This window comes from Hemitrygon akajei, chromosome 1, assembly GCF_048418815.1.
Source record: "Hemitrygon akajei chromosome 1, sHemAka1.3, whole genome shotgun sequence".
In the NCBI taxonomy this organism is placed as follows: Eukaryota; Metazoa; Chordata; class Chondrichthyes; order Myliobatiformes; family Dasyatidae; genus Hemitrygon; species Hemitrygon akajei.
In genome coordinates, this window is record NC_133124.1 from 199,601,528 (window position 1) to 199,628,623 (window position 27,096).

General features: G+C 40.5%; 1 protein-coding gene across 5 annotated transcripts in view; it reads right to left on the minus strand.

Moving 5' to 3' along the window:
* LOC140734441 (phosphatidylethanolamine-binding protein 4) overlaps window positions 1–27,096 on the minus strand; it is a 417,588-nt gene that overhangs the window by 113,107 nt on the left and 277,385 nt on the right. For all 5 annotated transcript variants that reach the window (XM_073058416.1, XM_073058380.1, XM_073058398.1 and 2 more), the window contains one exon: window positions 1,430–1,546. In XM_073058416.1, the coding sequence (XP_072914517.1) occupies window positions 1,430–1,546 (117 nt within the window). The remainder of the gene's footprint in view (window positions 1–1,429; window positions 1,547–27,096) is intronic.

Genomic DNA, 27,096 nt, shown 5'->3' on the forward strand with positions numbered 1-27,096 from the left:
AAGATATGAGAGTCTGAAAGCACGTACCATCACATCAAGGACAGCTTCTATCCCACTGTTATCAGACTCTTGAACAGACTTCTCATATGATAAATCACACAATTCTCTTACAATTTACCTCATTATGAACTTACATTTTGTTTCCCAACACTACACTTTCTCTGTAGCTATAATACTTTATTTTACATTCTATTATTGTTTTACCTTGCTCTGCTTCAATGCACTATGTAATGATTTGATTTGTACGAACAGCATGCAAAACAAGCTTTTCACTGTATCTTTGTATGTGTGATAATTATAAAGCAATACCAATAAATAAGCTCATTTAATAAAACATGAATTACACAACACTTACGTCTCCAAGATGTTCCAATTTCATTGCAAATAATAACAATGACTTTTTGACTACATGGGGCAGGTTCAGTCAACAGGACCTCCAGCTTAAGTGCTGAAGAACCGAAGCAAATTCACAATCCGGACTTGATGAAAAGTCCAATTCCAGAGTACAGTCAGCAAAAATCTCCGAGGAACAGCAGTACGCGTATTTGTACAGGCATCTTGAAACTGGTTACACTTGTGAAGATATTTAGTAGTTTAAGTGTAGTTCGGCTGGCACTTTCCAGCAGGTTGTAGCCAAACAAAACTCTGCAAATAGCTGCTATATCTCTGTGTGCACAACTTTTATATAACAAAAGAATTATATCATCAAGATATATTTGGCCAAGTTGAAAATGAAAAGGAATGCCTTTCAAACAGGTTAACGGTGGTGTTGAGTTAAGCAAACTTACACGTGTGAGAAATTAGTTATATTACTTTAGTCAGATTTAGATAAAATCATAAAGTTATTAACTATCAGAGTATTGGTGATAAAGATAACATCATTGGGATATTTCCATTAGTTTCAATGATAAAGCTTCACTTGCTTTCAGGATCAATGCAATTACAAATGAGTGCATCAAACTATAACCATATGAAATAGTACTATTTTCTCAGGTGCTGTAGCTCCCCGTAAGTAAATGGAATGCTGAACAATTATTTGGTCTGGTGTATAAAAATCATCTTTAGTCTCTCCTTCTTATTCAGTTCCAGCAAATATTACTGTTCCAAAAGCTACCCAAGGCAATATCAGTGCCTCATTCAAATTTACCCACCTCCACAGAAGTTTGTGATGCACTTTGCAAATATCAATTTAATGCAAATGGTTCACAAGGGCTTAGAGTCAGCTTTGCAATGGGAGGCTTTGTTGCAGTTAAGTGTCCGAATATTTCAAAATATAGTCATAATCATTAAAAATTCTTGCATGCATCTCACAGTGTCAAGGAGTCCTGCAAATACCTTGCATATCCACATTTTTAATAACTGGAGAATACGCTGTTACCGCTAGAGAAAAGAAAATGTTGCCCCTCACCTTCTTTTTAAATAGACTTACCAAAGGATTTTTTGTCATGTTCATTCAGTGTAATAACTGCATCGTCAGGCTGTTCATAAAGGAAGAACTGGTAACGGTGGTACCCAGTGCCAGATGGAGGGGTGGGTGGCCTATACTCTGTGATACAATGAAACAAAATTAAAGTCATAAAATCCAACATTAGGGGTTTCTTCACCGAGAAAGTAATTGCACAACTTATTTAGTAAATTAGATATATTTATCAAGCACATCAATTTCCTCAAATATAAATTACATTTATTCTGCTCTCTATTATAATCAGCATACAAGATGTCAAATGGTACATAATTTGTAAATATCTTGATATGATAACAATACTCCTTGTGCATATAAACAATACAAAGCTTTATTTGAATGATGTGGAGGAATGCTGGGAATTTACCCTTTGGACCACATAGCAACATCAAAATGATTGAAATTGAAGTCTTTCTATAAAATCTACAGGAATTCCTAAAGATTGTTAGTTCAAATAATCATATTGTACTAAAACCTCTCTTGTACTATACAAGGACAATAATGCTACTCCATTAAATCTCTTCAGTTGATATTTATAAGAATTATTCCAAAATAACATTGCAAGCCATTTTGCTGACATTCATATTAATTCTAAACAACACATTTGCTGCAACTTAATTTTATTCTTTGAAATAATTCTGTCTTATTTTAAAAAAAAATCTGTGTGTTAGCTTACTGTCAAAATTGTAAGATAAAAAGACCATTCAACAAAACCAGTCCTTGCTGTTGGTTTTTACCCTTCATCTGAGGCAACAAGTCTACTCACATTATCTCACCTTAGGGTCATGGAGGAACACAGCAGAAAAATAAGCTGTTCATGCTATTAGTATACAGTCCATCTTTTCTAACCTTAAATAATAGTGCATAACCTGTAGTCTTCAATGCCTTGATGATTAAAGTGCTTGTCCAGATATTTACTGTATAACATACTGTGAGTTACCTGTCTTTGGCACCTTCTTTGGTAGTGTTCCAGATTCCAAACACCTTCTGGGGGGAAAACACATCCTCAGATCTCCTGTAACTCTCTTAATCCATACTTGATGCTCTCTGGTTTTAGGCACCTTCATGAGAAATGACTTTTTACTACCTATTCTATCTATCCCTCTCACAATGTTGCATATTTCTAACAGGTCCACCCTCAGCCTCCTCCGTACCAATGAAAATAAATCCCATCCATGTAGGCTTTCTTCTTAATTGAAGCACTCTGTGCCAAACAGAATCCTGGTAAATTATCTCTGCACCCTCTCTGATGCAATCATAGCCTATCCGTACTGTGGTCAGAACTGCACACAATACTCCACTTGAGGCCTAACCAATATTTTAAAGGATTTCACCAAGACCCCCAAGCTCTTAAATTCAACCCCCCCCCCCCCCACATTAAATGATGAAGACAAGCATGTGTGTCTTCTTGATTAGTACTTCCACTTTAGGAATATGTGGAGTTTAACACCAAGGTCCCACTGTTCCTCAATACTCCCTAGTGCCTAAGCATCCTTGGTATAAGTTGTATCCTTATAGACTTTCTAAAATGCATCATCTCACATTTATCAGGATTAAATTCTATTTTCAATTGTTCTAGATGGTGAATACTACTTTGTGACCTAAGCCGAAACACCATCGTCTGCAGATTGATTAATCATACCTTCTGCATTCATATGCAAACCACTGGCATAAATGACAGCTATGGTCCAAAATGAGTTACAGGCTTCCAATAATGAAAGCAATCCTCCATCATCACTCCCAAAATTAGCAAGTCAATTTTGTGTCTAGTTTGCCAACTTCCCTTAGTTTCCATGGGTTCTAACTTTCTGGACCAATTTTCATTGAGATCTTGTCAACGACCTGCCAGAAAGAAGATGGCACCAGCAAATAACACAACCAAGGGCGACATTCTCCAGATGGTTTACGAAGCTACCTCCTTCACTTCTTTTACATCTTCTTTTTCTTTCAAATGTGATTCTGCTACTATTGGAGCTTGTAAGCTACACTTTGGTGGTGTGTTTTTGGGCTGATGGAGTGATCTGGCGCTTTGCAGTCTCCGAGAGAGTTCCGTAAGGTTTTGAGTGAAGCCTGCAGACTCAAGGCCAAGAATTCTGGAGAAGGGGTGCAAGCCCATTATTGACTCCACTTCTTGCTTTACTGAAGTCCAAGCAGGCATTACCTACACTGTCCTTATCAATATATATTCCTACTTCTTTAAAAAAATCCAAATTTTTCAAACAAGATTTACCATTGACAAAACTCTGCTGAGTATTCCTGATCAACCACTTCCCTTCCAAATGTAGATTGATCATGCTCCTCAGATTTTTTTCCAATAATTTCCCTTCTTCTGCCAAATGTTCTGAATATCTTCAAACTTTTTTTTGTGGATATCATTTACAGAGAAGCTTAATTATTACTGCCAGGCTATTGGGAATAGGCTGATACCCTTTGATGAATGGTTCATTTGGATCCACTGCAGCTTTTTACACCATCTGTGAAGTTGAACTCAGAAGTGTGTTGGAAAATTCATTTTGATGGATGTACACACATCAGCCCTCAGTATCAGCCATACCAGAATAGTTTACTGGATCAGCAAGCCAGCTGTTGAAATCAATAGCTATCCCCTTCATTGCAGCTACCAGGATCCATAAAGTGTAGCACACACAAAATGCTGGAGGAACTCAACAGGCCAGGTAGCATCTATGGAAAAGAGTACAGTTGACGTTGCCGGCTGAGACCCTTCACCAGGACTGGAGAAAAAAAGTTGAGGCATCAGAGTAGGAAGGTGGGGGTAGGTCGGGTGGAGGGGAGGAATAAACACAAGGTGATAGGTGAAACTGGGAGGGAAGGGGTAGGGTTGAAGTAAAGAGCTGGAGAAGGAGGAAACTGATAGGAGAGGACAGAAGGCCATGGAAAAAAGAATAGTGGGAGGAGCACTAGAGGGAGGTGATGGACAGGTAAGGAGATAAAGTGAGAGAGGGAAATGGGAATGGTGAAGGAGAGGGGGAGGGGGCATTACTGGAAGCTCAAGAAGCCAATATTCATGCCATCAGGCTGGAGGCTACTCAGACAGAATATAAGGTGTTGCACCTTCAACCTGACTGTGGCCTCATCGTGATAGTAGAGGAGACCATGGACTGACATGTTGGAATGGGAATGGGAAGTGGAATTAAAATGGATAGCCACTGGGAGATCCTGTAAATTCCGCCATCCCCAATGGGATCCCACCACCAAGCACATCTTTCACACTTTCTCCCACTTTCTGCTTTTTGCTTTCTGCAGGAATCGCTCCCTAGTGACTCCCTTGTCCATTCATCCCTACCCACTGATTTGATTCCTGGCCCTTATCCTCGCAAGCAGAACAAGTGCCACACCTGCCCCTACACCTCCTCCCTCACTACCATTAAGAGCCCCAAACAGCCCTTCCAGATGAGTTCACCTGTGAATCTGCTGGGGTCATCTATTGTATCCGGTGCTACCGGTGTGGCCTCCTCTATATCCCTATGTAGATTGGGAAACCACTTTACTGACATCTATGCTCCATCCACCAGAATAATTGGGATCTCCCAGTGGCCACCCATTTTAATTCCACCACATTCCCATTGCAACATGTCAGTCCATGGCCTCCTCTACTGTTGTGATAGGGCCACACTCAGGTTTGAGGAGCAACACCTTATATTCCTTCTGGGTAGCCTCCAAGTTGATGGCATAAACATAAATTTCTTAAACTTATGGTAATTACCCCCCCCCCCCTTCGCCATTCCCCATTCCCATTTCCCTCTCTCACCTTATCTCTGTACTTGCCCATCACCTTCCTCTGGTGCTCCTCCCCCTTTCCTTTCTCCCATGGTCTTCTATCAGATTCTTCTTTTCACCAGTCAACTCCCCAGCTCTTCACTTCACCACTTCCCTGCACTCCCAGTGTCACTTTCTTCCTGCCCTCTCCCCATCTTCTTATTCTAACTCCTCATTTTGTGTGTGTTGTTTTGATTTCCAGCATTTGCTGATTTTCTCTTCTCAGTGAAAAACGTCTGCCTGCATTTACCCTATCTATACCCTTCATAATTGTGTATAACTCTATCAAATCTCCCTTCAATCTTCTACATTCTGAGGAATAATGTCCTAACCTATTCAATCTTTCCTTATAACTCAGGTCCTCCAGGTCCAGCAACATTCTTGTAAATCTTCTCTGTACTGTTTCAATCTTATTTACACTTTTCCTGCAGGTAGGTGACCAACACTCTACTCAACACTTCAAATTAGGCCTCACCAATATCTTACACAATTTCAATATAACATCCCATCTCCTGTATTCAATACTTCAATTTATGAAGGCCAATGAGTCAAAAGCTTTCTTTATGACCCTTTCTCCCTGTGTCACCACTTTCAATGAATTATGGATCTGTATTCCCACAGCACACACCACATTCTACAGCACTCCTCAGTTCACTTTGTGAGACCTACCCTGGCTGGCCCTACCAAAGTGCAACACCTAGCACTTCTCTGCATTAAATTTTGTCATTTGCCCTGTCTCATTCCTGAATAGGAGACCTAGTATTGCAGTCACTCTAGTTGGGACTTCTATATACTGATAAAGAAAACTTCCCTGAACACATTTGACACACTTTTTCCTATTCAGCCACTTTACAATATGGGAGTCCCAGTCAGTACGTAAAAAGTTAAAATCACCTAGTATCACAACCTTGTGTTTCTTGCACCAGTCTGCGATCTCTCTACAAATTTGCTCCTCTGAATCCCATGCGCAGTTGGATGGTGTATAATGTAATCCCATTAAGTTGGTCGTTCCTTTCTAATTCCTCAGTTCTATCCATAAAGCCTCACTAGATGAGCTCTCCAGTACTGACCGAGCACTGCTGAAACATTTTCCCTGACCAGTAATGTGTCACTGCCCCTCTAATCCCTCCCACTTTGTCACACTTGAAAGAACGGAACCCCAGAACATTGAGCAACTAGTCCTGCCCCTTTGCATCCTAGTTTCACTAATTACTACAATGTCAAAATTACGTGTGTTATCCATGCCTAACCTCATCCACCTTTCCTACAAGACTCCTTGCATTGAAATATGCACAGCTCAGAATATTAGTCCCGCCATACACAAACTGTTGATTCCTGACCTTATATGTAGGCTTAACAACATTTTTCTCCACAACCAGACCACCATCTGTTCTGCTGCTTTAGCTCCCATCTCACAGCAACTCTAGTTTAACCCTGCCCCTCCCTGGAAGAGAGTCCAATGATCCAAAAACCTGAAACCCTCCCTCCTGCCACTAACTCCTCAGCCACATGTTAAACTGTATGATCTTCCTACTATTTGCCTCACTAGCACATGGTATGGGTAGCATTCCTGAGATCACAGGTCTACAACAGGTCACAGAGAGAGGTGACAAACCGGTGAGGAGAGGAGAAGAGACAGGAGGGGAGCCAGAATGGGGAATGGAAAAAGAGAAGAAGTGGGAGGGGAAAGAAATTACCGGAAATTAGAGAAATGGTTGTTCAGGCTGTCAGGTTGGAGCTACCCAAGTGGACTATGAGGTGTTGCTCCTCCAACCTGAGAGTGGCCTCATCCTGGCATAAGAGGAGCTCGTGAATCAATATGTCAGAATGGTAATGGGAAATAGAATTTAAATAGCCACTGGGAAGTCTCAAATGCTGTGGGACAAAGTGAAGGTGCTTAAGGAGGTGGTCCCCCAAACAACACTGGGTCTCACTGATGTACAAGAGATTGCACTGGGAGCACCGTATACAATAGATGACCCAAGCAGACTTGCAGGTTAAAGATTAACTGTCCATTTAAATTGAATTGACTTTCTTACTTACATCCTTCATACACATGAGGAGTAAAAATCTTTTACGTTTCGTCTCCATTCAAATGTGCAATGTGCAATTGTAGTAATTTATCATAAATATTATGTACAACAGGATAGTCAATATAACATAGAAATACAATTGCATCAGCATGAATTAAGCAGTCTGATGGCCTGGTGGAAGAAGCTGTCCCAGAGCATGTTGATCCTGGCTGTTATGCTGTGGTACCATTTCTCTGATAGTAGCAGCTGGAACAGTTTGTGGTTGGGGTGACTCGGGTCCCCAATGATCCTTCGGGCCATTTTTACACACCTGTCTTTGTAAATGTCCTGAATAGTGGGAAGTTCACATCTACAGATGTGCTGGGCTGTCCGCACCCCTCTCTGCAGAGTCCTGCGATTGAGGGAGGTACAGTTCCCACATCAGGCAGTGCGGCAGCCAGTCAGGATGCTCTCAGTTTTACCCCTGTAGAAATTTCTTAGAATTTGGGGGGCCATACCAAACTTCTTCAACCGTCTGAGATGAAAGAGACGCTGTTGTGCCTTCTTCACCACACAGCTGTATGTACAGACCACGTAAGATCCTTGGTGGTGTTTATGCCGAGGAACTTAAAGCTATTCACCCTCTCAACCCCAGATCCATTGATTTCTATGGGGGTTAGCCTTCCTCCTGTAGTCCACAACCAGCTCCTTTGTTTTTGCGATGTTGAGAGAGAGGTTGTTTTCTTAACACCACGGTGTCAGGGTGATGACTTCCTCTCTGTAGGCTGCCTCATTATTATTTCCCTGCCAAACCCACTGAGTTCCTTCAGCACCTTTTGTGTCACTCCTGTACAAGCAGAATGGGTTGCATCTGGACCGGAACAGGTCCAATATCCTTTCTGGTAGGCTGTCTTTGTGCTTTTCTTTAAACTATTCTTTAAAGTGATGTGGATATACAGGCTGAGCCAACACTTAAGTTGCCCTCGAGAAGGTGGTGGCACACGGCTTTTTTAAACTGCGGCAAGTCCTGGAGGTGTGGATGCACCCACATGCTGTAAGCAATAAACATGGAGCGGGTCCTTAGAGCCACACCACCACAGTAACCTCGACAAACTCACTTGATCCTTACTCAATCACGGGACAATTTACCCATCTAGTGCTGCTTTGCACTGTGGGAGGAAACTGGAGCACCCACGGAAAACTCAAGCATTTCATAGGGAGAACGCACAGAGACTCCTTACAGTACAGTGCCGGAATTGAACTCTGAACTCTGGGACAGCCGAGCTGTAATAGCGCTGTGCTAACCGCTACACTACCATGGCACTGTAGCATGGATTTTGATTCAGCATCATGGAGGAATGGTGATTTATTTCTCGAGGAGTATGCTGTGTGGTTTGGAGGGCAGCTTCCAGTTGTTGAAGTGCTTTTACTGTCCTTGTCCTTCAAGCTCCTAGTGGTTGTGGGTTTGGAAGCCTCTCACTAAGGAGTCTTGCTGAGTTGCTGCAGTTCATCCTGTAGCTGGTGCAAGATACTGCTACTGTCTGTTACTGGAGGAGTGACTAAATACTTGTGGATAGGGTATCATGTGAGATTTTATATCGTCCATGGTGTTAACCTTCTTGAGTGTCTTTGGAGTTACACTCATTCAGGCAAATGGAGAGTACTCCATCACGTTAGCCTTGTAGATGGTGGACAGGCTTGGGGAGATAGTAGGTGAGTTACTCACCACAGGATCCCTGCTTTTGTGCTCACATTCTGTACATAACTTGTCCAATTCAGCTTCTGATCAATGGTAACCTGCAGGATATTGAGTGTGAGATTCAGTAATGGCAATGCCATTGATTAACGTATGATAGCCGTGCTTTCTCTTGTTGCTTAACATTTATGTGGAACAAATGTTACTTGCTACCTAATGGCCAAACCAGGCAATGTCTGCAGAAGAGTTTACCCAATCTGGAATATGGATTGAGAGAAGATCCTGAAATCTCTCTGACATGCCCTTATGGAGATCAGCCAGGTGGGCACAGAATACTTGAAGATCATCATCCTGCGTTCTGGTGCCCATCCACCTCCCCTTTCTCCCATGATCCTCTCTCCTTTCCTATCAGATTCCTTCTTCTTCAGCCCTTTACCTTTTCTACCTATTACCTCCAAGCTTTTCACTTCATCCCCCTCCCTCACCCACTCACCTTTTCTCTCACCTGGCTTTACCTATCACCTGTCAGGTTCTGCCACTTCTCGTCCCCCCACTTTCTTATTCTGGCTTCTTCCGTCTTCCTTTCCAGTCCCAATGAAGGGTTTTGGCCCAAAACATTGACTGGTTATTCCACCCCCCCCCACCAATAAATGCTGTCTGCCCTGCTGAGTTCCTCCAGCAATGTGTGTGTGTTGCTCTGAAGTTCCAGCATCTGGAGAATATCTTGTGTTTATGTTTTAACTGTCCCAATATATCAGTCTCAATACCACCACCCCAGCAGTGCATTCTAAGCAGTTACCATTCCCTGTGTAAACAACTTACCTCTGATATCTCCCCTAACTTTAAAAGCTTGTTCTCTGGTAGTTATTTCTGCCCTGGGAAAAGGTGGGGGCTGTCCATTCTATCTATGCTTCTTATAATCTTATACATTTCTACCAAGTTACTTCTCATCCCCTTTCACTCCAAAGAGAAAAGCCCTAGCTTGCTCAACTTATCCTCATAAGATCCAGACAGCATCTTGTGCTGTCTTTAAAGCTGCTACATCCATTCTATGATAAGGAGACCAGAACTGAAGACAACACTCCAAGTTTGGTCTAAGTAGAGTTTTATACAGCTGTAATATTACCTTGCAGATTTGAACTAAATTCCCTGATTAACCAAGGCTAACACACAATATAGTTTCTTAACCACCTTATCAACTTATCTGGCAACTTTGAAGGATCTATGGGCTTGGACCCCAAGATCCCTTTGTTCCTCCACACCATTAAGAATCCTGTCATTAACCTTGTACTCCACCTTCAAGTTCAACCTTGTACTCTACCTTCAAGTTAGACCTCCCAAAATGTATCACTTCACTCTAACTCCTTCTGCCAATTCCGAGCCCAGCTCTGTATCCTGCCTATGCCCTGTTATAACTTTGTTTAAGGGTACAGAAACTTGACTGCTCCTTTTACAATCAAGCCACCTATCATCATATCTCTGGTAGTCTTCTTCCATGTCTGCTGTTCAGCAGTGCCAACCATGGTGCCACGAGCTTAGCTGAAGATCCATTCTCCTGAGATGTTATCACTCCAGCAGTACGACACTGTATATCTGCTTGAGTGGGGTGTGGAGGGTGGCCGCTGGGGATCTCTGCGATACCTGCCAGGCCTACAAATCTTCCTGGTGTTCAGTCACCGTTTTGTAGCCCATGCAGTCATTCCTTGTGTTGTGACTAGCTTATTGAATGTGCTATCCACAATGTCCTCAGTGAATGCTCCATAGTGAATTCATCTTCATACCTTGCTTTGCAATACAGGAGAGTACTGTCTGGCAGTTCAGAAAGAAATTTATTCAAACAACCTTGTTATCAAATATTCCCTCAGTTTTCTCTACGCCTGCCCATCTCTCCATCTTAAAACACACTTTTTCTTTTCACTTTTCCAGTTATGATGAGCTAAAACTGTTTCTTTCCCTGTGATGTCTTCTTAGTAGTTATTACATTTTGGCTCAGATTTCCAGAAACTGCATTAAATTCACATAATTTCTGTATTGCAACACACAAACAGAATTCTAAATACATTAGAACATTGAACAATACAGCACAGTACAGTCCCTCCAGTCACAATGTTGTGCTGACCTTTTAACCTACTCAACCTAACGCTTCCCTCCCACATAGCCCTCCATCTTTCTTTCATCCATTAGAGACAAAAATATTTGCGTCCATTTATAAAGCAGTAGTTGGGGCAACAGGCTGGAATTAGAGTGGATGAATTACTAAGGACCAAATGGCCTTCCTCATCCATAATTATTTTGTAATCCCAGAAAGAAACTATTAATACTGCACTGCAACATCACAATTGCTTGCTTTCGGTTAAGTGATCATTGTTTAATGCAGAATTTCATTGTTAGTGGGCAGCAAATGCATGTTACAAAAACATGTTCACTGCGAGGAAGATTACTGCAATTTCGATGCAAAATCAGTTTTTATCACACAGTTCATTAAATTCCATCTTGTATTAAAACGGTCAGACATATAAAATCAACAGTTTTAGAGAACTAGACAATGATCTGAAGTAAATCAAAGTATTGCATTTCCTATGGTTAATTTTATTTAACAATGTTTAGAGTAACTTATTCCAAGTATGCAATCAGAAATATTGACACAAAACCAATGAACAGATTCAGATAACGGTAGTAGAAATGGTGAAACAATCTGGGAATATTCTCTCATTCTGCTCTGCTCCCATTCTGAGGACAGAAATTGCTACTCATTGCCTGGATAGGACAGAAAAAGTATTAGCTTGATTTCAAGACTAATTATCGCTCACATTTTACGCAATTTCATTTTAGTATTTTAACTACACTCAGTGGCACCTCCTGTGCCTAATAAAGTAGCCACTAAGCGTATGTCCATGTGTTCTGCTGTTGTAGCACATCCACTTCAGGGGTCGAAATGTTGTGCATTCACAGATGCTCTTCTGCACACCAGTCTTGTAATACATAGTTATAAGAGTTACTGTCACCTTCCTGTCAGCTTGAACCAGTCTGACTATTCTCCTCTGACTGCTGCTCATTGGATTTTTTTGAACCATTCTCTGTAAACTCTAGAGACTGCTGTGCATGAAAATCCCAGGAGATAAGCAATTTCTGAGATACTCAAACCACCAATAATCATTCCAGGGTCAAAGTCACTTGGATCATATTTCTTCCCCATTCTGATGTTCTGTCTAAGGAACAACTGAACCTGAACCTTTTGACCATATCCACATGCTTTTATGAACTGACTTGCTACCACATGATTGGCTGATTAGATAATTGCATTAAGAGCATGCACATATGTGTGTACCTAACATAGTGGCCACTGAGTGCATAATTCATTGTAAGCTTGATGCAATATTTCTGCCAAATGTTTGTATTTTTCAAGCACACATGAATATCAGTATTTCATCAGGGTGCTCTCACATAGCTATTTGTGTGCCAAATGGACCATTTAATATTCCATGCCATAAACACAAAACACATTACCATCACAAAGCACTTGAATGCTTGATGTTTACAAACCTGCATAAAAATAGGCTGAGCAGAAAAATATAGCCATTTCCACTTGGTATTCAATGACAATTCCATCACAAAATCATCACTGTCAAATCCTGAGTGAATCCACTGATTAGTATTGCAACTAGACCAGATAGTTCCAAAGCTACCAAAATAACTCTGAAGCAGAGCTGCTGTACCTTCTCTCTGCCAAAGGTCTTCTACCATTCACAAGACATGATAGAAATGATAGAGTGATTGATCTTAGCTGGAGAGTGGAACTTTACTATCACCTAGAAAGCTTGATATGTTCTGGTACAAAGCAGCCACTTTGTTTGATAACTTACTTACAGTACTTCCCTCGCAGGAATAGGAGAACAGTCCTATTCTCTATCAGTGGTACACCAAGCTGCATACCAGTGACAAATGCACCAAATCCTGGACGTCCAAGAACCAAGAGGATAATTCATAGTTGGGAACAGTCTCACCTCTGTAGCTTAGTGCCAAAACACAATCATCCTTCTCTGTGCTGCTGAGCGAAAATCCTATAAATCCCTAACAACACAAGTAGCAACATTAAAAGGTGACCTGACATAGACTTCTATATCAGATGGGTAAATAAAATACTTCAATACATCAGACTCATGCTATCTCCTTTCTGTTATTGTTCATTGCAATCTCTTTGCAATGATAAATTCTTAAAAGTAATGCTGTACCAAATCTATACCTGCCAAATATTGAAAGGCCTAGATAAAGTGGACATGAAGAGGATGTTTCTAATAGTGGAAGAGTAGGGCCAAAGGGCACAACCTCGGAACAAAAGGACATCACGTTTAGAATAGAGATGAAGAGGAATTTCTTTAGAGGGTGCTTCCTTCAAAGGGTGGAGTTCATTTCCACAGACAGCTATGAGGCCAGGTCATTGGGTATATTTAAGACAGAGGCTGATAAGTATTGATTAGTAAGTGCATCAAAGGTGATGAGGAGAAGGCAGGAGAATGAAAGTGAGAGGGAAAATAACTCAGCAATGATCAAATGGCAAAAAGGCTCAATGGCTAAATCTGCTCCCATTTCATATGTCTTACGGTCTTATTCTACATAATCAGATTTATATACCCAATGAAGACCAAACAATACAATCAATAACTAATCATTATTGTCCACACCTTGTAATGGCCTTCTGCGCACCCTTGTTTTACATGCAATCAGTAGCTCAGGATCAAGAAAGGTCAACTTCAGAGAGCACCTCATCATACTAGGCAACAGCAATCTCAGCCTGCTGATAGTCAACAGAGTGGCAATACTGAGATTATGAATGCTATTCTCAACATAATGATAACTGATTTACTCTTCAGAGAGTCATCAAAACTTCTCCAGAAGAGCACATCTGTTTTCTGAGTAAAGGTAAAAATAGCTGCAATACATTGACACCCTGAAAGCCTAATTAAACAATTGCATCCAGGGCTAAAATAGCACCACTGAACTTTCAAGTCCAATCTTTGATCTGCAGCACTTGAACTGAAGATGAATTTTACTGCAGTACATTGAAGGCTCAGACCTTGAATGTCAGACACCATGTGATGATTCAGTCTGAAACTAGTGATCACTTTCATGGAAAGAATGGGCTTTAGGCTCCACTCAGATCTTCTGGCATAGTTGTAATTAGTCCATAGATTGATTCTCCAGTTGACCTCAACATCAGAATGGGAGGGTATGTGAATGCTGGCACGGCATAATTGGTAAGGAATAAGTAGGGAAGGACAACTCCAATGGGGCAATTCTCCTGACATGCTTGGAACACTGTATTATATCACTGGGGTAGAACAGAATCAGAATCAGGTTCTGAAATATATTGTGAAATTTATCATTTCAAGATCACATTATGACGCCGTTATCCAAACACTGACACCTGTTATATTGCATCATTATTTGAGCGAGGATCTCCAAAAATGCTTGCATTACCCTTGCCATTACAGGCATCAATAACTCCTGGACTGATCATCACTTTAACCACTGGCTTAATTTAAATCTGGCCAGAGTACTGTCATCAGGAGGTGTTGTTGTAAGATCAATGTCAAAGCTCTCAAGTACTCCTCAAAGACAGCCCTTTTTAGATAATGCGTCACAAACAGCCTGCCTGCGGGAACTCCAAGGTGTCCACAGCTTAAGGGGGGGCCCTGAACTCTGTTGCAATCAAATCTGCAAAGAGATTTTTGACTTCTTTATGAAGAATCAGATCTTTTTCTTGAAATTTACCAGGATTGCAGAGTTAATTAGTGACAAGTATAAAGCATTTACGGATTGAAAATTTCATCATTCCATTAAAAAAAATCAATGGTTTCACTTACATGACTGCAAATGACACTTAACCTTCAGTTGGAAACACAAAATAAAGATTTCCACCCAGAATAATGCAAGCGTGTATCCTATCTTAGCCATCTAATTGAGTCAACTAGCCAATGCATAGCAGTCATAAGAATGCTTTCATCACAACAACTCTATTATTATCCACATCTGACTTTTCCAGAAAGCATCTCTAATGTTAGTAAAAGCTCTGAAGTGCTTCTTCTGAGAAGTATTACTTTAGGGGCATACCCCTGCATTAAGGGAAGAAATTCATTATCTTAGATAACAACATGTAGTTAAAGGTTCTTACACCTAATCACTTTATGCACATTAGCTGCGAAACATTTCACCTTATACAATTTCCATTCCATTGTTAAAGGGGAATGCTAAGGCCCTTTTCACCTCTGCACACATTGAACAAAATAGTCTGTCGTATGCCTATTTTTATGTGCACAGATTTGATGAAAACTGAAGATTACATAAAATCCACTGCAACAAACAAAATTTTTCTGCACCTTTCCTCATCACATCTGAACAATTTACTGAAATACTTAGGGTGGAATGATTTTGAGAAAAGATTTTAACTAATGTTAAAATGTTAAAGAACATTAAGATGGTGAAGGGAATCTTACTATCTATAGCATTCTGTTCCATTCCATATGTTTAGTGTTATTAGTAATTTTCTAAATTGGTTCACTGGCCCTTTAATCAATTCATTCCTTTAACTGCAACCTGACTGATAGAAAGCGTCATGGGGCCATTGACTTTCTTCTCTCTTTAATGACTGCAATTTTTAAAATTTTCTATTTTAGAGATACAGCGTGTAACAAGCCCTTTTGGCCCACCCAAAAACCCACCAATTTAACCCAAACCTAATCGGGGACAAGTTACACTGACCAATTAACATACTAATCAGTATATCTTTGGACTATAAAATTAGGCATACTCCAGAGGGACCTCAGGAACTGTTGTGTTTTTTTGTTTCTTGGAGATTTGGATATCTCCACCATTCCAGCAGCAGTGATACAGCTCACTGGCTTCATGATTCCTTGCCAAGATAGGACTGTTGAGTTTTTCAAAGGCAGAGGAGTTGCTGTATGCTTTATGATTATCTCCTCATGGCGCACAAATGTGGCAATTTTGTTCCGGTCCTGCACACTCAACGTGGAACACCTCACAATCAAGTGTCGTCCATTTTATCTGCAGTGTTAGTTTTCAGCCAACATCTTGATAGCAGTGTACATTCCACCTCAGGCCCGTGTCAAAAAGGACAAACTGAGCGACATAATCAACAGGCCTGAAACAGTGCACCCTGATGCATGCCCCATCGTTTTGAAGGATTTTAGCTGGGCCAGCTTAAAAAGGTCTCTAAATAACCATGACCAACATATCACGTGTGGAAACACAGGAGCCAACACACTGGACTACTGTTATACCACCATCAAGAGCACTTACCATGCCATCCTATGCCCACATCTGGAAAAATCTGATCACCTGGCTGCACTTCTACTCCCCGAGAATAGGCAGAGACTGAAGACTGCAGCAATAGTAGTCAGGACCAAGACAGTATGGACAAGGGAGGCAGAGGAATGCTTACATGACAGCTTTGAGTCGATGCACTGGACAGTATTCAGGGATTTATCTTAAGAGTCTGAATGGATATGCCAGTGTTGTCACTGACTTTATTAAACCCTGTGTGGATGAGTACGTGCCTATAAGAACATAACCGAATCAAAAGCCGTGATGAACCAGGAGATTCATTGTCTGCTGAGGGCTAGATTTCTACCATTTAAGTCTGATAATCCAAGACTATACAAGAAGGCCAGGTACAAGTTGCAGAGGGTCATCTGAAGAGCAAAAGAAAAATTCTGACTAAGACTATAGGTGGAATCGGATGCCCCTCATCTCAGACAGGGCTTGTAGGCCATTAATTCCAACAAAGTTAAACCTAACATCATGAATGGCAGTGATGCTTCACTCCCAGATGAGCTCAATACTTTTCATGCTTGCTTTGAAAGGGAGAATAAAACTATAGCTAGAGGTTCCCTGCAGCATCTGGAGACCCTGTAATCCCTGTCTTGGAGGTTGGAAATTCTCACCTGCTTCAAAAGAGCAACAATCATACCAGAGCCCAAAAAGAGCAGGGTGAACTGCCTTAACAACTATCGTCCAGTAGCACGCACATCTATGGTGATTAAGTGCTTTTGATAGGTTGGTCATGGATAGAATCAACTTCTGCATAAGCAAGGACCTGGAGCCACTGCAATTTGCATATTGCCACAACAGATGCGATCTCATTGGCTCTTCATGTGGTCTTGGATCATCTGGATAATAATAAAACTTGAGTCAGGCTGCTGTTTATTGACTACAGCACAATCATTCCAACAGTTCTGATAAAAAAAACACCATAAAACCTGGGCCTCTGTACCTTCCTTTGCATCTGGATCCTTGACATCCTCACTGGAAGCAATGATCCCTCTAATTTGTAACGACCAGTGTGTGCAAAACTCCTGTGCTGTGCAATTTTTTGCCCAGTGACAACAACATGTGCGTATTTCTTCAATAAAGAACAGTATAAATGAGCCCGTTCTAAAATCTTCAGGCAAACAATCGCAAACTCCATGTTGCCGACACCGTCCGCATCAGAAACCGGAAAAAGAAATGTGATAGCTTACCATCATGAAATATACTTAACATGCCAATGAGGTAGAGGGTGACAACTTTTTTGTGTGCAGTTTAAATTCCTTTGTGTGCTTGTAGCAAAAGATGTGTGCTTGCGCACATCCACACACCTTACAGGGAATATTGACTAGAAGTTCACAGTCAGTACAGATCAGAAATAACATCTCTACTTTGCTGATAATCAACACCGGCACTTCTCAAGGATGTGTGCTTAGCCCACTGCTCTACTCTCTTTACACCCATGACTGTGTGGCTCGGCACAGCTCAAATCCCATCTATAAACTTGCTGATGACACAACTATTGGCAGAATTTCAGATGGTAACAGGAAAGCGTACAGGAGTGAGATAGATCAGTTGGTTGAGTGATTTCGCTGCAACAACATTGCACTCAACATCAGTAAGACCACGGAATTGATTGTGGTCTTCAAAAAGGGTATAACAAGGGACACACACCAGTACTCTTCAAGAGATGAGAAGTGGAAAAGGTGAGCAATTTCAGGCTCCTGAGTATCATCATCTCTGAGAATCTATCCTAGAGCCAACATATTGATACAGTTACAAAGAAGGCACAACAGCAGCTATATTTCATTAGCAATCTTTCTCCCTTATTAAGGAGAGAGAAAGCCTGTGATATGTCAAATTACCGGGTGAATAAGTAGTCTTTGCGGTACAGCAAGTCTGTGTCTTTATTGATGCTTTGCTGCACACTTGAGTGCTTGGTGGAGGGTACTGGTGCTTTTTTGCTGGGGGGGTGGGGGGATTGTCACTTTGCTGCTGCTTGTGCATGGGAGGGGGGAGCTGGGGGGCCTTTGGGGTTCTAACATTTAACTGTCATTCATTCTTTGGGGCACACCTCTGTTTTCATGGATGTTTGTGAAGAAATAGAATTTCGGGATGTACAAACCCCATTTCCAGAAAAGTTGGGATATTTTCCAAAATGCAATAAAAACAAAAATCTGTGATATGTTAATTCACGTGAACCTTTATTTAACTGACAAAAGTACAAAGAAGAGATTTTCAATAGTTTTACTGACCAACTTAATTGTATTTTGTAAATATACACAAATTTATAATTTGATGGCTGCAACACACTCAACAAAAGTTGGGACAGAGTTACAATAAGATTGAAGAGTGCACAGAATATTCAAGTAACATCGGTTTGGAAGACTCCACATTAAGCAGGCTAATTGGTAGCAGGTGAGGAGGTATCATAACTGGGTATAAAAGTAGCATTCATCAAAGGCTCAGTCTTTGCAAGCAAAGATGGGTCGTGGCTCATCCCTTTGTGCCAAAATTCATGAGAGAATTGTTAGTCAGTTCAAAATGAACATTTCCCAACGCAAGATTGCAGAGAATTTAGGTCTTTCAACATCTACAGTACATAATATTGTGAAAAGATTCAGAGAATTCAGAGACATCTCAGTGCGTGAAGGGCAAGGTCGGAAACCACTGTTGGATGCGCGTGATCTTCGAGCCCTCAGGCGGCACTGCCTAAGAAACTGTCATGCTACTGTGACAATTATAGCCACCTGGGCTCGGGAGTACTTCGGAAAACCATTGTCACTTAACACAGTCCATCGCTACATCCAGAAATGCAACTTGAAACTGTATTACGCAAGGAGGAAGCCATACATCAACTCTATGCAGAAACGCCGGCGAGTTCTCTGGGCCCAAGCTCATCTCAGATGGACCGAAAGACTGTGGAACCGTGTGCTGTGGTCAGATGAGTCCACATTTCAGCTAGTTTTCGGAAAAAACGGGCATCGAGTTCTCCGTGCCAAAGATGAAAACGACTTTGTTATCAATGAAAGGTGCAAAAGCCAGTATCTGTGATGTTATGGGGGTCATCAGTGCCCACGGCATGGGTGAGTTGCATGTATGTGAAGGTACCATTGACTCTGAGGTGTATATTAGGATTTTAGAGAGACATATGTTGCCATCAAGGCAACGTCTCTTCCTGGGACGTCCATTCTTATTTCAGCAGGACAATGCCGGACCACATTCTGCATGGGCTACAACAGCGTGGCTTTGTAGACACAGAGTGCGTGTGCTTGACTGGCCTGCTGCCAGTCCAGATCTATCTCCTATTGAAAATGTATGGCGCATCATGAAGAGGAGAATCAGACAACGGAGACCACAGACTGTTGAGCAGCTGAAGTCTTATATCAAGCAAGAATGGACAAAATTTCCAATTGCAAATCTACTACAATTGGTTTCCTCAGTTCCAAAACGATTAAAAAGTGTTATTAAAAGGAAAGGTGATGTAACACAATGGTAAACATGCCTCTGTCCCAACTTTTGTTGAGTGTGTTGCAGCCATCAAATTATAAATTTGTGTATATTTACAAAATACAATTAAGTTGGTCAATAAAACTATTGAAAATCTTTTCTTTGTACTTTTGTCAGTTAAATAAAGGTTCACATGAATTAACATATCACAGATTTTTGTTTTTATTGCATTTTGGAAAATATCCCCTTTTCTGGAAATGGGGTTTGTATATTGTATACATTTTTCTGACATTAAATGTACCTACTGAAACCTGTTGAGTTTGAGAAGATTTGGTATGTCACCAAAGTCACTCACAAATTTCTACAGATCTACCATAGAGAGCACTCTAACTGGTTGTATCACCGTCCGGTATGGAAAGGATGGTACTGCACTCGATCAAATAAACTGCAGAAAGTTAGAAACTTAGCTTCATCATGGGCATGAGCCTCCCAGCACCCAGGAGATCTTCAAGGAGTGATGCCTCAAAAAGCTGGCATCGATCATTAAGGACCCTCATCAGCCAGGACATGCTCTCTTCTCACTGCTACTATCAGGGAAGAGCAACAGGAGCCTGAAGGCACACACTCAACGATTCAGTAACAGCCTCTTCCCTACTGGCATCAGATTGCTGAAGGGATATTGAATCTATAAGCACTGACAGTCCATGGCCTCCTCTACTGTTGTGATCAGACCATACTCAGGAGCAACATTCCGTCTGAATAGCTTTCAACCTGATGGCATGGACTTTGATTTCTTGAACTTCCAGTAATGCTCACCATTCACCATTCCCTTTTCCCTCTCTCACCTCATCTCCTTACCTGCCCATCACCTCCCTCTGGTGCTCCTCCCCCTTTTCTTTCTTCCATGGCCTTCTGTCCACTGCTGTCAGGTTCTCCTTTCTCCAGCCCTCTATCGCTTTCACCCAATCAACTTCCCAGCTCCTTATTTCACCTTCTTTCCCATCCCCTCCCCCCACCTTCTAACTTTTTTTTCTAGTCTTGATGAACGGTCTTGGTCCAAAATGTCGACTATACTGTTTTCCATAGATGCTGCCTGGCCTGCTGAGCTCCTCCAGCATTGTGTGTGTGTGTGTGTGTGTGTGTGTGTGTGTGTGTGTGTGTGTGTGTGTGTGTGTGTGTGTGTGTGTGTGTGTGTGTGTGTGTGTGTGTGTGTGTGTGTGTGTGTGTGTGTGTGTGTGTGTGTGTTGGTATAGGCATTTTCATCCTGAATGGCGACTTCACTCAAAAACTAGGTAGTATGCATTCGAAACAGGCTCAAACTAAAAGTAAAACCATACTAGTGTGAAGAGGCAAGGGCAAAATGTGAAGTATTGGTTTTGTACTCATTTTTTTTCAGAATGAATTAATTTTAAAGCTAATATTTTAACATTTCTGCAGAACATGATTTTATTTCATATTATCAGAAGATAAATGCATGTCTGGTGAGCTAACAGCAATCTTTCCATGTACTGAATCTTTGCCTCTCTCCAACTACTGTATCCTTTGCTAACCATCTTCAATGTTGCTGAAAGTTTGTTTTTTTCTTTACTGGGCTAGGTAGGTGGGTAATACTGCCACCGTGATTGAACCATTTCTCATCTCATTAAAAGAGAATTTGTTCCCAGCCAATAGTTTAGAGAGGCTAATAACATCAACAAAACCATGGCAGCTTTTGGCTCAGTTAACTCATTTACAGGCAAGCGATGATCTACTGATTTCTCCCTCAATTCCTGAAGAGCGATATGCAAGCTGCTTGGCAATGATGGAGCCTCATTAGCAAATCTCATTATGATAGAGTTCCCTGCTGGGGTATCTTGTGATTTGAGAGATGCTGAATGGAGCAAAGAAATATGGGGGGGGGGGGGGGGGGGGGAGTGTGTGTGTGTGTGTGTGTGTGTGTGTGTGTGTGTGTGTGTGTGTGTGTGTGTGTGTGTGTGTGTGTGTGTGTGTGTGTGTGTGTGTGTGTGTGTACACTCCAGAAACTATTATCAAGCAGCACTAAATCTTCAACAGTTTGCAAGTTTGTTGATACCTTTATTGATCTCTGGCAGCCAGCATCTTTAAAAATCATTTAAAGTCTGCACAATTCTGCTGAATCCATTTGAGCTGAAGAAATAATAATCTACAAATAGGATAGACAGGCACCTTCTGTTGAGACTTGTTGCAAAAGGGCGAAGGCGGGTGTGTGGTGCATAATTACTATCATGGTCCTGTTAGACCAAATGCACTATTTCTAGGTCTGAATATTTAGTTTTTAATATATTGCTCTTACTTCTTTAATTACCCACTGCAACAGTCATAATTCAATGACCAAATTAATTATCAAAAGTGCTTATTTAAGGCTACACTTCAAACAACCTGCAGGTTCTGCAGTCATGAGAACAAATCAGAATTGTGTCAGAAAAACTGAAGTAGAGGTTTTTAAACTCTCCCACAATTCAAGTTTTAGACTTTGTTACTTTCTGAAGTACTCAATTCTTTCCTATGGTTCCTTGCTCACATCTGGCACTAGTTTTTGCCAGATTTTGTCTATTACATTCAAGGACTCGCCAACTCAGGCTCTCAGAATTACTTATTTTTATTATTACCATGATTTGTTATCTTTTGCACATCATTTGTTATCTTTTTCCTGCTTGAAAATAATGCCCAAAAGAAAATAAAGCTCAAGGTAGTATATGATTACATATAGGTGCCTTGATAATAAATTTACTTTGAACTCCATTACTTTAACAATTTTACAGACAGACAAATGAATTTTCATTTTCTTCTTTTAATTTTAACAGAATGCAGAAGCAAAGATCAGTAGCTCCTTTGAAACGGGGTGCACAATCAGACACTTCATAAACTTCAACACCCATCATTGACAAAACTGCAACTTATGCAGCAGCCTAATGTTGCTGTGGTGAACTACATATACCTGTCTGGATACGCCCCCCCGCCCCCCACCTGCTGACTGCTCCTGTGGCTCCTCCCACAGAGCCCGGTATAAAGGCGATTGGAGGCACTGCTCCTTCCTCAGTCTCCAGGATGTTGTGTGGTGGTCGCCTGCTGCTGACAGTGCTTTCTTCCAGCCAATAAAAGCCTACCTTAACTCACGTCTCCGAGAGTTATTGATGGTGCATCAGTTGCAAAAGCTCATCATTTAGTAAAGGCTGGTATGAATTACAATTTGTCAGTGATAATACCTGTAATCAATCAATGGAAAGGGCTGTAAAAGGTAGAAAGGAAAAGATTGGAGGTACTGGGAAAGGCCAAGGATTTTGAAATCAATGTGATGAAATTAGAAAACCTGTTATAATGTGACAAATGAATGGGAAGTTTATTAAGTTAAAGGAGCAATATAAATGCAATGATTTGATGATATGTTGCATCATAGGTAACTAATGCATAACTTACTACAGTGAATTCCAGTTAATTGGGCCAATGGGTAATTGGGGCAGTTACTTATTTGGGACAACTCTTAAAGAACAAAAACTAATTGAGAAAAAAGCTAGACTTCCCTTCATTTATTTGGGACAGGAGGATGCTGCTGAACAGTTTCTAACTAGTGTCAGTCTGCATTTGCATGCCATTGGGCACTACACCATGTTTAGTGAATAGATTTTAAACTGCGTCAGTTGCATGTGTTTGTCTTCAAAAGCAGCAACCTTTGTCACTGATAGCTGGCGGGAAATAAGCAGTAAGATGATTCACAACTGTTTCACTATGGTTTCAGGCTTGGAGATGCCAGAAACAGCCAAGAGTGAAAATAAAACTATTTCACTACGTCAACAAGTTAGGTACTTGGAGATATGGACAATCATCTGAATGTTACACTTAAAATGAAGATTTGGAGGTTGCAATAATCAAAAGCATTGAATGAAGTCAGTCCGTTATGAAATAGGTGACTGCGCTGACTTTGTTCATTTAAGGTCATTCAAGATAACTGGAGGAAGTCCTTCGTGATATCTACTAGGAACTAATACACAGTTTTATAGTCACTAGCAAGAGAAAAGCTGCAGATGCTGGAAATTAAAGTAATATGCCTGTACACAAAATGCTGGAGGAACTTAGCAGGTCAGGCAGCATCTATAGAAAAGCGTAAACAGTCGACGTTTCGGGCTGAGAACCTTGACCCTCAACCCAAAATGTCAACTGTTTACTCTTTTTCTGCCTGGCCTACCAAGTTCCTCCAGCATTTTGTGTGTATTACACAGTTTTATAGTATTGTAATAGTATTGGTAGCGTTCTAATTAGTTATGCATTTCACTTAAATACATACCTTGTTATTCAGTCAAACAGTAGCTTGTCCCTTTTTTACACCTTTTAAACTATTTCCATGAAACCTCAACTAATTGAGGCAGCCACTTAATTGGGCCAAAAGGCACTGATCCCCGTGTGTTCCAATTAACTAGAATCCACTGTATATGTGTAAAATGGAGTTTTGAAGAATGAGGCATAAACTAGGATTAATATTGGAAATAAGAAAAGGAAGCTGAAATCTTTATTTCAGGTGAGCATTTTTAGAAAGAGCATCCAAGTGGTCATTCATATAGTTAATTAATAGCATTTGAAACCAAATTAGAAAACACATAAAAGAAGTAAATATTTAAGAATATGAGAAAAAAAACTAGGAAGTCAGTCAGATGCAGCAGGCTTCATTTCCTATGGAAAACTATTGCAATATAATTCAAAATCATATTGCTGCATTTCATCAAATTTATCACAATTTTTCCTGCATGCTGCATTTGGTAGTATCCATTTGTTTCTAAGTTTTACAATGAAAAAATGTCATAACTCATTCTAGGGATAGCAGTAATGTTTGGGGTGGGTTTCTATGTTGTCTCAGACACTAGACACAGTTACTGTACTGATGTAGATTCTATAATTGTATTTATTCTTTTAGGTTGTGATTATCACTAGCAATGCCAGCATTTATTGCTTATCCCTATTTGCTAGCTGAATTAAGGAGTCAGACTTATTTGATGTATTCTAGATACATTGGGATATTTGGGAAGAATCAAAAATGAAAATATCATTGCTATTAAAAAGTGATAGAACAAAATTTCACTGATTAATGTTTATTCCAATATAAATAACACATTATTTGTTACATGCCTCAGCAAACAGTAAAAGGAAAATCTTGCCCATTTTGCTGTGTTATGAGTGACTGCATTACAAGTATTATTTTATATTTCATTTGTGATGTGTGAGCTTCACTGTAAGACCAGTGTTTATTACCTCATCTTCATCAATCTTGGGATTGTGATAGGAAGGCAACCAGAAAGGTCCCAGATTCAGTCCCTGAATCATGCCATTAGTAGTTCTGAGAAACAAACCCAAACTAGCTTTCACTCAACATGTAACCTCCATCACCAACACATCCATTCTTTAAGAACGGCAATCACTCATTATGTTTTAAAAATGAATTCTACTTTTGAGAATATCACTCTGAAAAATAAACATAGCTCCATATGTTTAAGTGGGTTACAATCTGTGTCAGTCTTACTATTTGGAAATGCTACCAGTAGCAGCTCCCTGTTGGAGTTACATTGCAAACAGCACAATTCAGATGGTTGTAGAATATAAAAGGGTAGGCTGTGTAGAGCACGATCAAGTGCATCACAGGAATATTTATTGAAATAACATCAAAATAAGAGATAATTTTGTGAGTTTCTTGTCTTGAGTCAAGCTCACTAATAATGAAAATATAGAAAACTTTAAACAGTAAAATTCACATATGACAATGTAAGTAGATGAGGAAAGACGGGCGTATGCAAGTAGATTTACATTTCAACAAAATAAAGTTTCTTATAGAAACATAATTTCAAAGAGCTGTGGTATGTAATCTGGAAGCAATAACGGCTACAAATGTGATTGTTGGGATAGGGTGATGAAGTTATGTTGATAGAATGAGTTTCTTCTTAGATTTTTTTGGTGCCTATAGGCAGCTTGCATAGAAACTGAAGATGCCTAGAAAGCAAATTGTTTGGTGATGTTGGAGAGGAAAAGAACCACTAGAAGTACATAATGAACTAGATATAAAGTTTGCCTGAGATTTTAACTAATTTGTGGGTATTTTGGAACAGACATTCAAGTCTTTATATATCTGTTGTAATAAACATGTTAATTATTTTTAAAAGTTATAACCAAAGAAATTTTATACAAAGGTAATTCAAATGTTTTATAACATGAATTCTTCCCTGTGTTTCTTTCAATTTGCTAAGATTAAAGACAACACGAAAAACTATTTTAATATAGTTAGTATTCATATTTAAACAAAGCTTGCTTCCAGTGTCATTAGCAGAAGTGCGATCATCGTTACACTTCACTTTAACGCAGCACTTTTGGTCACTAAGGTTGCTAGTGCACGAAAGAGCACTTTGTGGAAGTTTAATGTAGGTGCAATACGTTAGAAATTTTTTTATGTTTCAATTGATTCAAATCATAGTAACTGGCCAGACACACTCGGTGGGACATCATGTGGTGATTTTGTAACCATTTCTAAAATGAAGAAACACACAGCCAAACCTCCATGGATACTATCCACTCGGTGAGTATGAATACTCATTTAAATTGCATGTATGTTACAGGGAGTTACCAAAGGCAGGAAACCTATCTCGTTGTCAATTGTGAGTAGAGCCTTTGATTAATGGTGCACTTTTTTAAAAAATTACTCCGTTTTTGGGATCTGGGTATCACTGGCAAGGCCAAAATTTACTGTACTCTCTATTTACTTTGAAAAAATAGTGATGGGTTATCTTGTGAATTACTTAGTGAAAGAACACTCACCATCCTTTTGGGCAGATAGTTCGTAGGTTAGCCCCAGTGACAATGAAGGAAGGGTAAGATATTTCCAACTCAGGATGGAATCCAACTTGGAGGGGAACAAGTGAGTCATAGTGGCATTTGAAGCACTTACCCTTCGGCGAGCAGAGGCTGAGGAAAAGCTTCACTCCAAGTGAGGTAAGGCCGGGTAAGTTCCTTTCAAAGGAGAAAGTTTCAAAAGTTGAGGCAAGTATTGGGTAGGTCATGGCAGCTGAGATCAGCCCCGTGGTTTGTTCATCCTGCAGCATGTGGGAAATCAGGGATACTTCCAGTGTCCCTGACGACTATGTGTGCAGGAAGTGTGTCCAGCTGCAGCTTCTGGCAGACCGCATTGAGCGTCTGGAGCTGCGATTGGATTCATACTGGAGCAACCGCGATGCTGAGAAAGTCGTGAATAGCACGTTCAGTGAGTTGGCCACACCACAGGTAAAGGCTATGCAGGCAGAAAGGGAAGGGGTGGCCACTAGACAGCGTAGCAGTAGACAGGTAGTGCAGGAGTCCTCTGAGGTCATCTCCCTCGTCAACAGATA